Source organism: Mycteria americana, chromosome 2 (assembly GCF_035582795.1).
Source record: "Mycteria americana isolate JAX WOST 10 ecotype Jacksonville Zoo and Gardens chromosome 2, USCA_MyAme_1.0, whole genome shotgun sequence".
Taxonomy (NCBI): domain Eukaryota; kingdom Metazoa; phylum Chordata; class Aves; order Ciconiiformes; family Ciconiidae; genus Mycteria; species Mycteria americana.
This window is the reverse complement of record NC_134366.1, coordinates 76900552-76912919: the sequence shown is the minus strand read 5'-3', so window position 1 is coordinate 76912919 and position 12368 is coordinate 76900552. Positions and strand designations below refer to the sequence as shown.

The 12368-nt window shown below is 39.1% G+C and overlaps 1 protein-coding gene across 6 annotated transcripts in view; it reads left to right on the top strand.

Annotated features, from left to right (window-relative positions):
- Positions 1 to 12368, top strand: part of NUP153 (nucleoporin 153) — a 47096-nt gene that overhangs the window by 12659 nt on the left and 22069 nt on the right. For 4 of the 6 annotated variants that reach the window (XM_075493834.1, XM_075493832.1, XM_075493835.1 and 1 more), the window contains exons 2-8: positions 3578 to 3794; positions 6026 to 6274; positions 7550 to 7689; positions 7772 to 7900; positions 9714 to 9830; positions 9958 to 10002; positions 10097 to 10150. In XM_075493834.1, coding sequence (XP_075349949.1) covers positions 3578 to 3794; positions 6026 to 6274; positions 7550 to 7689; positions 7772 to 7900; positions 9714 to 9830; positions 9958 to 10002; positions 10097 to 10150 — 951 coding nt within the window. The remainder of the gene's footprint in view (positions 1 to 3577; positions 3795 to 6025; positions 6275 to 7549; positions 7690 to 7771; positions 7901 to 9713; positions 9831 to 9957; positions 10003 to 10096; positions 10151 to 12368) is intronic. The other 2 variants (XM_075493831.1, XM_075493833.1) reach the window with 2 other exon arrangements.

The window sequence follows — 12368 nt, the reverse complement described above, 5'->3', positions numbered from 1 at the left end:
ATATATCTAGCAGAGCTGCAGACACTTAGGATGATGCACAGAATTTGAAAAACTGTTGTAAATATCTATTCCTAAGCTACTGGATCTTTTCAGTAGATTTTTTTTTTTGTTTTGTTCTGCTTTCCTTCTGATCTTTTAGGATGAGAATAGAGTATGAGCGCATTTAAGATGAGCAGACAACTGTTGGTACTGACAGCAGCGCTCAAACTGCTGAAATCAGTCAGTTAAGGACTAAAACACATTTACTGACTAAAACGCTGCTACGGGCAGGCAGGATTGCCCCGTGGCATCTTCTGCCCTTTCACGATATGAAGTTTGATGCCTCTATGGCCTGTAGAAATAAGGTGTTGTGAGTGTTAAAGCTGTGTGCCAGTGCCACTTCCTCCGCTCGCAGCCTGGGCTTGGAAGTAGAAGAGTTTTTGTGCAGTAGCGTGTTTGGTGTAGCTGTGGTGAATGAAGGTGTTCAGGAAGGGACTGGTACGTAATTGTGGCATGAGGAGATTGGGATCTGAGCAGTCTGCTCAGATTTTGCTGGAGGAATAAGCCTGTTAGAGACCTCCGAAGATCTGTTTGCATCAATGAGGTGTGCAGTATCCTTGTCGGCCTTCTAGCAGGATTACTGATGCCTGTGTGGGGAGATGGTAGCGCCAGGGAACCTGGGATGGACGAAATACAGAGCTGGTGGCACAGGGGCTGTAGGGGGAGAGTGCTCTGCTGCTGACAGGGTAGGCTTGTGTTACATGTCCAGGGAGAGCGAGAGGGGGTTCGAACACGTGTGCTGAAGTTGAAAAATAAGAAAACTAAAAGTTAGGGTAAGATTAAAATGCCAGCTTTAAAGACAGTGTAAGGCGTGACACTTTGCTGGAACATCCTGGCAAGAATAGGGAGTGTGCACGTTTAAAAGTGTAGTTGGTCAGTGGTACCTTAACTGCCTGACTTGGAAAGGAATCTGACCATGGTGATTTATTGATTGGCTTTCAGCTGTGGTGGGCAGGTAGGAGATGCCATAAGAAATTTTAATTTTCTTGATTTTTTTTTTTTTTTTGGTGAATGGGCATACCTGGGGTGTGTGGCTTGCTTTTAGGGGGGGAGGTGGTTTTTTTAGGAAGATCTGTGCTTGATGATGCTTGTTTGTAATGCCTGCATAGTTCTTTCACAGTGCCTTTAATCAATATTTTCATTTTGCAGACAGAAAATGGAGGTGCATTTCGTGTATTTTGCTTTTCCTTCCTTTGTCACTAAGCCAGCAGTATTCTGGAGCATAAAACTATGCTTCTTGTCTTCCACTGTGCCTAAGCCAGATGGAGCAGGCTCTTAGTACTTGCTACAGTATGGCTGCGCTGAGCAAGTTCCAGCTCCTGGATTGGTTTGGGAAGTTACCTTGTGTTACCCAGCTCAATCTTAAAGCGCTGATGATGTGGAGAATGCTAGCAAGGCTGCCATATGCAAGAAAGGGTCAAACCAGTCTGGTTTTAGATATGGATGGTAAAATGTCATCTTGGTTAATTATTAGTCTAGCTACATTCTCCAGTTACTCATTTGGATTATAATGATTGGGTGTTTACTCTTCTGGATGCCTGCGACTTCTTCCATCTTGAACCTCAGGTAGCTTTGAGTCCTGGGAGGGTTTCTTCAGCAAGAGAATAATACAGGCCTATTTTATGGCCAATAATACCTATTCTGTAATGGAGAAACTCGCTAGCAATACTGAATGCAGTAGTGCTTAGCTTTTTGGAAAGAGCATTGCCTTGGATGCAGTTTGTGTCCTGACCATTTGCTCATTTTGGCAGATTTTAACTCCTGTGTGTTCCCAATATGCTTTTATTCATAGCAGCAAAATATTTGCCCCAAAAAAAGGGGGACAGTGTGTCACAGGGAAAGGTGGAAATGAGGGGCTGGGGATAGAGTAGGGACTGCCTCTTTGCTGGTACCATGCACTGAACTGTTTGTGAGCTCTGGTATTACATGCAGTTAGTAGTTTTTGTTGGAAAGCTGAGGCTTAGTATTTATGTAGAACAGCAGCAACATCCTGAGCATGACATACTTGTGTGCATCTTAGTGTGGTAATTGTGATGGATGTGTTTATTACACTGTATTCTGCCTGGTTTAAACTGTCCCTGGATGTTTATTCTGTCTTTGTGCAAGTACAAGATTAAATTACAGATCATTATGAAAAATGTCAAATTGTAAAGTAAGATGACTTTCTTTCTGTGAAAAGGCTTTTTGTTTTCTACCTTCCCTTCCTCCTCTTTCCCCACCCCCCTCTTAACTCCAGATTCAAGGGTGTCTAATTTGTTCATAAGTCCTGTAAGTCAGTGTTTGCATTATCATGTATGAAAGACTTGAATAAGTGATATGGGCTTCTTTTTTCGTTTGTGTGCTACATTTTTTAAGAAAGTTGAATTCAGCAGAGTTCTTGTTTCAGAATTGTTTACTAGACTGTAACTATTACATGTGCAAAGAATATTCTCAATTTTCTAGGCCTGAGTAATAATTTTGACTAGAAAATTTTGTTGCCTAATCCTGGAAAAATATCAAAGTATCTTGCCAGAGCCTTTGTTAGCAACTGACAATGGAGTTCAACAAAAATCTGTTTAACTCTTGTTACTTTTCAGTTTCCAAAATGTTGAAATTGATGAGGTAGCTTTCACGTTTGCTTGCAGTTTGCAGCATTTAGCAGCTGGTTCTGTGGCTGCAGTCAGTGTAAGAGGGAGGGAGCTCCGTGCTGCAAGCAATCTGCTGTGTGGGGTTGAGATTTGACAGGAAGGTGTGTTGAAATTTTGAGGGCATGATGGGGAACAAGTGACTGCCTAAAACAAAATAGTAAATAAATATTTCTTAAACATAGAATGTAAGCATTGCAAATAATTGGTAAATGTCAAAATGGAAGTGGCTTTTATGTATTCAGTAATTGCAGAATATTAAGGTTTGGGATCCAAAATTTTAACATACCATGAAATGAAATTTGATCAAAATGGATCTATTTAACAGTCCTGTAGTGAGGCATCTTCTATTCAACTATAGCTGTTTCTTCCAGGATTTCTTTCAGGATACCCTGACAGTTCAGAGCATAATAGTGGTTTTTTGATACACGTTGTTACTGCAGTTCAGCATTAGAAAAATTAGAAATAAGTCCACTGATTTTAGCAGCTGTTATGGTCATCACTATGACTGTAGATAATTGCTGAGCTTCTGTTTCTGATGGTTTTTCAAGTGAAGGCATTAAGAGGAGAGTCCTCCTCAAAAAAAGTATGTACATCAGGAGTTGTTTAGAAATATAATTTCCTGATGTCATTGTGACTTGACAAGCCTCTGGTGAACTTTGGATGAAATTTCAGAATTTTGAACATTGCCAAGGTCACTGGGAAGTGCAGGAACTGATAGGTTAGTAGTAAATCAATGTTAGGTGAATTTTTGTCATGTGTGTCCCAGAAGCATAGAGATCCAACTCCCTCTATCTTACTGTTGTCCTGAATATTTGCTATCTAATGTCTGTCTTCAAGGTCTGCGCAAGGTTGCATCCCAGCATATGCTGTTGACTGTGTTTCTGTAATTAACAAGTGTTTTTTCTTTCAAGCAGGGAATCATTAGCAGAGTGACAGAATCAGTGAAAAACATCGTACCAGGATGGTTGCAGAAGTATTTCAATAAAAGTGAAGATGAATGTGTAGATACAAATGAATCTACAAACCAGGAAGAGAATCCAGTAAACTATCACCATGATTATGCAAATGAAGATACCATAGTGATTGATGGGAGAGTCACACCTGAATCAGCAAGAATTAATTTAGAAGGTATGTGAAAAATCATTTAGTATTCTGGCCATCTGTATTTATTCGCAGATTTCTAGTTTTGAATCTAAATTTCTAAGGGAAGCTGCAAGGAGCTTTTTGACAGAATTTAAAAAAAAAAAACCAAACCCAACCAAAAAAACCCTCGTACAAACCAAAATGCCTCAAAACCCCCAAAAACAAACAAAAAACCCCAACAACTGTTTGTGAAACTGTCTTAGCTTTAAACTGTAAACATAATTGCGAAACATACTGGAAGTTGTCTTACAGCTCTTGGAAGTCATCAGTTAACTTCAGGTGGTCAATTAGCCAGGTGCAAAATATTGATAATAATTAATTTGCAAGTGTGCTGGGTTACATTTTCTTTTTAATAGGTCTGGAATGAAAGTTGTATCTAATTGCCTAAGGTAATAAAAACATTAATTTGTTTCGTTGTCCTCAGAACAAAAGACCAGATGCTAGAATGCCAGAGGAAAATTCCTTCTCATGTCCTGATTTTTTTTTTTTTTCCTTTGGGCTTCTTCAATCAATTTAGTAAAGTTCCTTTTTAGTTTAATGGAGAAATGGGGAACTTGGTTTATGACATTAATCTTTTCGAAATATTTGGTAACATTAAGGTGTGTGCATGGCTAGCACGGGGTCTTTGAAAACCTATTTGGACCCTTGGCAAAGAATTTTGCAACCCCTTTGCTGTATAAAAGATTAATCTGTTTTATATCTATGTCTCTCACTGTTTCTGTAGTTCTCTTCTGTAAATTTGCATATGCTATCATTTGAGTTTCTCTTAAATTAGCAGTTTTGTGGAACTTAATTTCTAGTAAGGAGAGAAGCTTTGTCTGAGCACACGTACATAACCATCTGTGTGGAAAGTCAGTTGCTTCTGTTGGCAGAATGAAAAATAATGAGGAAATAACTTTGTCACCAATGTCATCTAATTGTAAATAAGGAGCTTTATTGCTTTCTATGTAGCTGTAGCTTGAGAGTAAGTTTGGATAAAGGAATAGAGAACGTCTTCATGAATGAGGAACACGTGTTGGCTTTTCTGAAGAACAGTGTGAAAGGACGTTTCAGTAAGAACAGCTGCACAGCAAACTTTCTAGCTCCAAGAAATCAGGAGCAGATGGACATTGTAGAACCTTTAGTAGCTTGTGTTGCAGTCTGTGGATGTTGTAGACCAATCTTTCTTGCTACAGTTAATAATAAGATTTTTTAATTATTATTACTATTATAATTTTAGAAAGCCTGTTTCTTCAACTCTGAGGTACCAATGTGCTAGAGCCTGTATTCCTTTGCTTGGCCAGCCTTCAGCCTGATAACACTTTCTTTATCTCATACAAGAGAGTCCTAAAAATCTACCAGTGCTTTGGAGAACTAATTACTAGTACTGCGGTGGTTATGAAGATTGAACTAGCTAGTTTAAGCTTGAGTGCAAATATCAAGAGGATAGTGACTCAAAATTATGTTCATACCCAGAAATCCCAGGAGAGACTGTGGACTTACATGGATATCAGGCAAGATATCCATTAATAGCTGTTCTGTTCACGTGGCAAGTTGGAGCTGTGAGACCACCTCTTGCAGGACACTGGCAGTGTTTGTAGACCCTTTGGTTCATGAGGAAAAAGCCCGCTTTGCAACTGAGGCCACGATGCTTACTTGTCCTTTGTACCAAAATCTCAAAAGTTAATGGACAGGAGATAGTTTTGCCTGGAGCATGACCGGGTACGGTACAATGTGGGAGGGGGGATGATGACACCAAAACAGACAACGCCCCCCCCAAATCTCTGCAAATACACATTTTCATGTTATATATTCAGATTAACATCATTTTTGTTAAAAGATTATATAAACTGCAGAGTTGTCTGTAACTTGCCATATAATCTCAAATTTTTGAAAGCTTATTGCAAGCTTTATCTGCAGAAGAAGGAATTTATGCACGTTTGATTTAGTGAAAGACCCAGTGTTAGAGCACTTGAGCATGGGGTCAGAATTTGGTGTTGTAAAACCTCATCGTTAACTACTTCTTAATGAGATATTAATACTTAGTATTGCAAGCAGTGTTGCTGTTGTAATCAGACAGTTAGATGAAACTCTATCTGGGTGAGGAAGAAGTTAAATTCGGCTTCTCTATTTTTGTGCTTAGAACTTGGCGCTAGCATGACTGTTGATATAAAACAGGTTTTGGCTTCTGTGATCTTGCCTATAGGAAAGCTAATTGTCTCCCTTTTCTTGTTTAGAACCATCCACGAGTAGATCTGCATTGAACTTCTCAGATGTGTTAACAAGGCCCTCTCTTCATCGGAGCCATTTGAACTGTACCGTGTTGGATTCCACAGTACCGCATTGTCAGCCCTCTACATCTTCTTCACTTGGCATTGGCAGTCCTGGGCTGTCTCTTGTAAAAGAAATAAAAGATTCTACCTCTCAACATGATGATGATAACATCTCAACAACCAGTGGCTTCTCCTCTAGAGCATCTGATAAAGGTAACTTTCATGTTCTCTAATTGATTTTTTGATAACATGAAGTAGTTTGCATTCTTTAATATTCCACATCACCTTAGGAAATAAAGTAGGTGAATGTCAGCTTTGGATGTTAGAATTAAATTTAATTTTTATTGTTTTAGAAGTATATAATCCTGTCACCTTTTTAATATAACCATGCTTTGGAATACATTTGTTACAAGAGTCAGTGCTGATAAACACACTTTTAGCGAGGTTATCTGTAAATATTGAACTGGGATAGTAGGAACTGAAGATGACTCGCTGTAGCTTGACAGTTAGGTTGATTGCCAAGAAGGAAGAGTGACTCAGAATATCTAACTGACAGCTGGTTAAATGTGAATAAATATGGGTGACAAATAGAAACACAAGACGTTTTCCTGTGTTTTCACCAGGAGTCAATGAAGGAACTATTCTGACTGAGTAAGTTTTGGGCTGCTTTTTTGACCTTTCTTGGTAGAAGGCATCAGTTGTCAATACTGCCATGTCTTTGGCTGAATTCAGTAAGGAATGTACACCATTTTAAAGTAAAAAAAAAAAAAACATTGTATTGATGTAGATGGGGATATAGGCGATCTAACTGAGAAAGGGCTAACAGCAGGTTTGCAGCTTTTTCTAGTCCCCCATATAAATGGGGATTGGGGAATGCTCAGCAAGTGCTCTGGAGAACATATTTTTACAATTCAGAGTAGGTGTTGCCAGGGTTTAGCACTATAACCTGAGTTTACTAGAGCTTTCTGATCTTGTCTCCATAAAACATACATGGAAAATAGGTCGTTAACTCTGTTAGTTCAGCCTTTGAGGAATTTTTCAGGTTTAAAATGTGTGCAATTCTGACCTACTCTGGCCTCCAACTCTTTACCAACATAGGAGAAACTTTGTATCATTTTAGATGCACCAGTGTTTATGCAGTTTCCTTTTATTTTGCCATGCAAGAAGAAAAAATAAAATTGCTCTGCATTGGAAGCATACTATTAACTTGTACATGCTTTTGAAAGATTACTGAAAGGTAGCGTATTTGCAGTTTTGTGAACAGATTTCAAGTTCAGAGTTGATACTTGGTTTTCATACCATATGTGAAATTGATCTGTTTGAAGAACTCTGAAGGTTAGAGTGCTGGAGAAGTGAGTGTTAGGGGACTTTTTCATTCTTTAAGACTTATTTTTCTGTATTAAAGAACTCTGGAGTTAGTGTGATCTTTAATATTAAATTTTTCTGTGTACACAAGGCATTTACATATAGCATGTGTCATTTTGGCAGATATCACTGTTTCAAAAAATACTTCAGCACCACTGCTCTGGTCCACAGAGGCTGAAAGATCTCATTCCCTCTCACAGCATCCTGCAGGTAGCTCTAAAAAACCTGCATTCAATTTATCTGCTTTTGGATCTCCCTCTCCTGTAAGTACTGCACAGTATTAATTTTAATCAATTTGAATGTGTAGCCATTTTACTAACCACTTATCATAATACATTTCTGTAGTCACTTGGAAACACTTCTGTCTTTAAGACAAGCCAGCTTGGGGATTCTCCATTTTACCCTGGAAAGACCACTTATGGTGGTGCAGCTGCAGCAGCAAGGGAGACGAAAGCGCGAATTGCTCCTTATCAGGTATGAGAATAGTAGTGTGGTGTGAGGGAAAACGTAATTGAAATACGGAAGGGGTAGCACTGCCAAAAGAGCTGTGAGCAGGGAGCTGAAAATGTGGCAACAGTTCCTATTTTGCCCTCTCAGCCTACAAGAGTAAAAAAGAACAATTTATGTTTAAATTCTTCTTTAACAGTTTACGTAGAAATACTTGTCATAACGCACAAGAATGACAGTAGCATCTTAGATTCTGGCTAGTTGTTTGTAGTTGGGATTTCCACTGTTGTTGAGTCTTTAAAAAAATTCCATTTTCTGCCATTGTCTGCCTCTGTATTATGTTAAAATAACATGTAAATAAAACCAATGATGGCATAACTTTGAAAACTTGTGTTTATAGTAGCAAAAGCTATCTGCCTGATACTTGTCTGTAGACCTTACACAAGCATGCCTACACTCATGATATGAATATATTGTATAAAACTGTGCACTCTTTACTATAGTAGTATCTAAAAGGCAACTTTGCTGATCCTTTGCTCTTCTGTTACCTAGACGGAGGCATGCAGTCCTAAATGCAATCTCAAGTTAAACAAAAAAATGCTTTCTATTTTGATACCATTCAGATAGCTCTTGAAAAAAGTTACTTGCCCCTAAGAGTTCTTCATGTTCTAAAATGAACCAGCAAATTAAAAATGCTGACAACTCTCAGTAGCTAGAGTTGAACCTAAAAGGAAGTCAATAAAACTTGGAATGTCTTTAAATCAAAATGAACTTTATTAAAAAAAAATCAAAAGTCAAAAGGAACTTTATTTAAGGAACTGGAAATAAGAGTTTTCTGGACCTATTCTGGCAGGCCGTTTCTACCATGGAACAAGGGGACCTACAAGTTCCTGAATTAGGGGAAACCTTGAAAACTTGTGGTTTGTTCTGACTTGGTGTTAAATCAGACTTCAGAACACTCAAAACTTCTGTAAGCTAGGAGCCCTCTTTGGTCAGCTATATTTATTTTTTACAAAATAAATGTGGATTATGCTGAAAAGAGGAACTAAAATACTAGGCTTTTAAAGGAGACACTAGCTTGCTTGTTGCTGCATGCTGTAGATTACAGCAAGTCTCGCTTGTGTTTTTTACATGCTGTATGGTCTGCTTCCTGTCTTCACATGGCAGCGTGGTAAGCATGATGTGGTTACATGAGGGGTTTAACATAATTAAAAAAAAAAAAAAACACACTGAAAAGTTTTTTTTTTAATTATATTCAAAGTTATGTGGTGCAAATAAAACAGTTTACTTTTTCAGTGTAATATGTTTAGATCTGTTATAGTTCAAATCAGATCTTTATCTTTTTAAACAGAGTAAAAAGATCTGCAGTCAACTGTAATCTTTGGGGAAGGGAGGGAACGAGAGAAGTAAAACTAGAAATTCCTGATGATGATAGTATACATTGGTTTTAAGATGGTATGCTTACACCATCATGAAACTCTGAGATCTGTTTTGTTGCTGAAAGTACTTTCTGCAGCACAAGCCTTCGCTTCAGTTCTGTTTTCCTGATTACTGCTTCAGAGACCCTACAGGCCTAACATCTTCTCTTTTATGACCTTTTACATTTAAGTATTTCTTTTATTGCTTTATCCCATGTGCAAGATGTGTGGGGCCCCGCTTAAACTTCTATAAAGTCAGTAGAGTATATTTTCTTCTTCATGGCTTGAATGCCCAGTGAGTGCATTTTTCTCTGCCATCACGAGAGTATTGCTTATATCATCAGTGTAGCCATAGGGTGTAAAATACACGCATGTTTAATTCAAAATCAAGCATCATAACATTTGCAATGCTAATTTTTCAGCCACCAGTAAGAAGACAAATGAAAGCTAAACAAGCAAGTGTGCAATCCTATGGTGTGACAAGTTCCACAGCGCGGCGCATCTTGCAGTCATTGGAGAAGATGTCAAGTCCTTTGGCGGTAAATGGCACTCCTTTTAATCTGTTTTATTTCATGTGTTTGAAAAACATAGTAAATGTGTCAGTATAGGATGAAGATCTTCCTTATGTAGCGTCCAGTTTAATTTATTACACTGTTTTTTCAACAGGATGCTAAAAGGATTCCGTCTTCTGTTTCTAGTCCACTGTCTTCTGTAAGTTGATCACAAAACCCCTACGTTTTTGTTGGATGGAACCCTCTCAGGAAAAAAATCGTCCTCTAATATTTAGGCTTTTTTTCCCCCTTAGCCTGTGGACAGGAGTGTGCTGAATATTACTAGCTTCCAATCCAAACGAAAACAGGTAAGAACCAGTAACATCTTAAGCTGAGATAGATAATTTTCTGTGCTTTATAGCTATTAGAAGAAATGTCACAAACCTCAATGACAGCATACACGTGAATTCAAGTTAATATTAGCATTATGTGAATTATAGCTGTCTTGGCTGTGTGGAAATTGCTAAAAATGTCTTTTCTATCCACACTAGATGAAGGACTGTGAAGATTACTCAGGTTAAGGATCTTTATGTGGTGGTGTCTTCATATGTCAGTCAAGAACAACTTCTCTAGAACACACAAAGTAGTTTTATCTTGTCCTGCAACTTGGGGTTAAGTTGCATGTTAATCTTTCTGTTTAGGAAAGCTTTCTCTTGCAGAAGTGATCAGAAATAGAAAAATCATGATTGAGTGATCATATAGACCGTGTCCAGATTTCCATCTTCTTTTTGAGCAGAAAAATAATACTTACGTTTTTTATTACTGCTCAAAGTAAGGAGAGGGAAAATTGTTAAATGTTGTCACTTCTGTAACCTTATGTTCCTAAATTCCTATTTGGAGGTAGTGCTGAATTGGTGATAATGCTGTGGAAAATCGTTATTTCCTTTGTTTTTGTTAAAAAAATTAAAACTAGTAATGTTTTTTAATCACTTTAATTTGGGGTATCATTGAGTTTATTAAATTGTAAAACCCACAAAAGGCCACTTTAAGATCAGGCAACCGAAGGAGCAAAAGTGTGGTTTTTCTTCCATGCAAACTTTTCATCTGCTGTTTTAATGAGCAAACGGACAGAATGTCTCAGGAAGTTTCTATGCTAATCCCTTGATCAGAAGTATAATTTTATGGGCACTTCAGAGTTTACAAACATCTTGGATTTCCTGTGCCATTTTTTGCCATATGCTAAATTACAAGAATGTTGAAAAGTAGAGCATATAATTTCTTTACTATAAATATTACCCAAGTACTTGAAAACAAAGCTGGTATGGATTCTCAGTTAAATTGCGGAACTACACCTGTGATGAGGCATTAAGAAAGATCTACCAGATTTGCAGCGTAGGGCCTGACATCAGCCAGAAAGCGAACGTTGCACACAGCTGTCACTGGGTAAAAGTAGAGAAATTGTCTATTCATACAGTTTGGCAGGGGAAGGGTAGCCCTTCATGACAAGGGGAGGAGAGGGTTGTGTGTGCCAAGGAGAGGGTTGTGCGTTTTCCTGCTAAAGCAAACGCATGGTTGACAGAACACTTGAGCACTCAGGCAAAACTTTTGCAGGTATTTTTTGTGGTATTTTTCTTATTCGAGGATCTGCACCAGGCAGAATAGCTCTCAGTGTATTCAACACCTAACTGGGTGACTTTCACTTTTTTCATTGTACATTCCTGTCTAACTAATTTGATATTCTTCTATGATAAGGTCACCTGTCTAGTGGGTGAAGGGAAGGCGGCAGATGCAGTTTTCTGGATTTTAGTAAGGCTTTTGATACTGTCCCTCACAGCATCCTTCTGGACAAGTTTTCCAGCTGTGGGATGAGCCGGTACACGGTGCGCTGGGTGAAGAACTGGCTGAACGGCGGAGTGCAAATAGTTGCTGTGAATGGGGCTACAGCTGGCTGGCGACTGGTCACGTCACCAGCGGTGTTCCTCAATTCTAGGGCCAGTTCTGTTCAATATTTTTATCCATGATCTGGAGGCAGGAGTTGAATGCACCATTAGCAAGTTTGCTGATGATATGAAACTGGGAGGTGCTGTTGACTCTCTCGAGGGACAAGAGGCCTTGCAGGGGGATCTAGATAGATTGGAGCATTGGGCGATCATCAATGGCGTGAAATTGAACAGGAACAAATGCCAGATCTTCATCAATGACATAGACAGTGGGATCAGGTGCACCCTCAGCAAGTTTGCAGATGACACCAAGCTGAGTGGTGTGGTTGACATGCCTGAGGAATGGATGCCATCCAGAGGGACCTGGACAAGCTCTAGAAGTGGGCCTTTGTGAACCTCGTGAGGTTCAACAAGGCCAAGTGCAAGGTCCTGCACCTGGGCTGGGGCAACCCCTGGTATCAGTACAGACTGGGGGATGAAGGGATTGAGAGCAAGCCTGCAGAGAAGGACTTGGGGGTACTAGTGGATGAGAAGCTGAATATGAGCCATCAGTGTGCGCTTGCAGCCCGGAAAGCCAACTGTATCCTGGGCTGCATCAAAAGCAGCATGGCCAGCAGGTTGAGGGAGGTGATTCTGCCCCTCTACT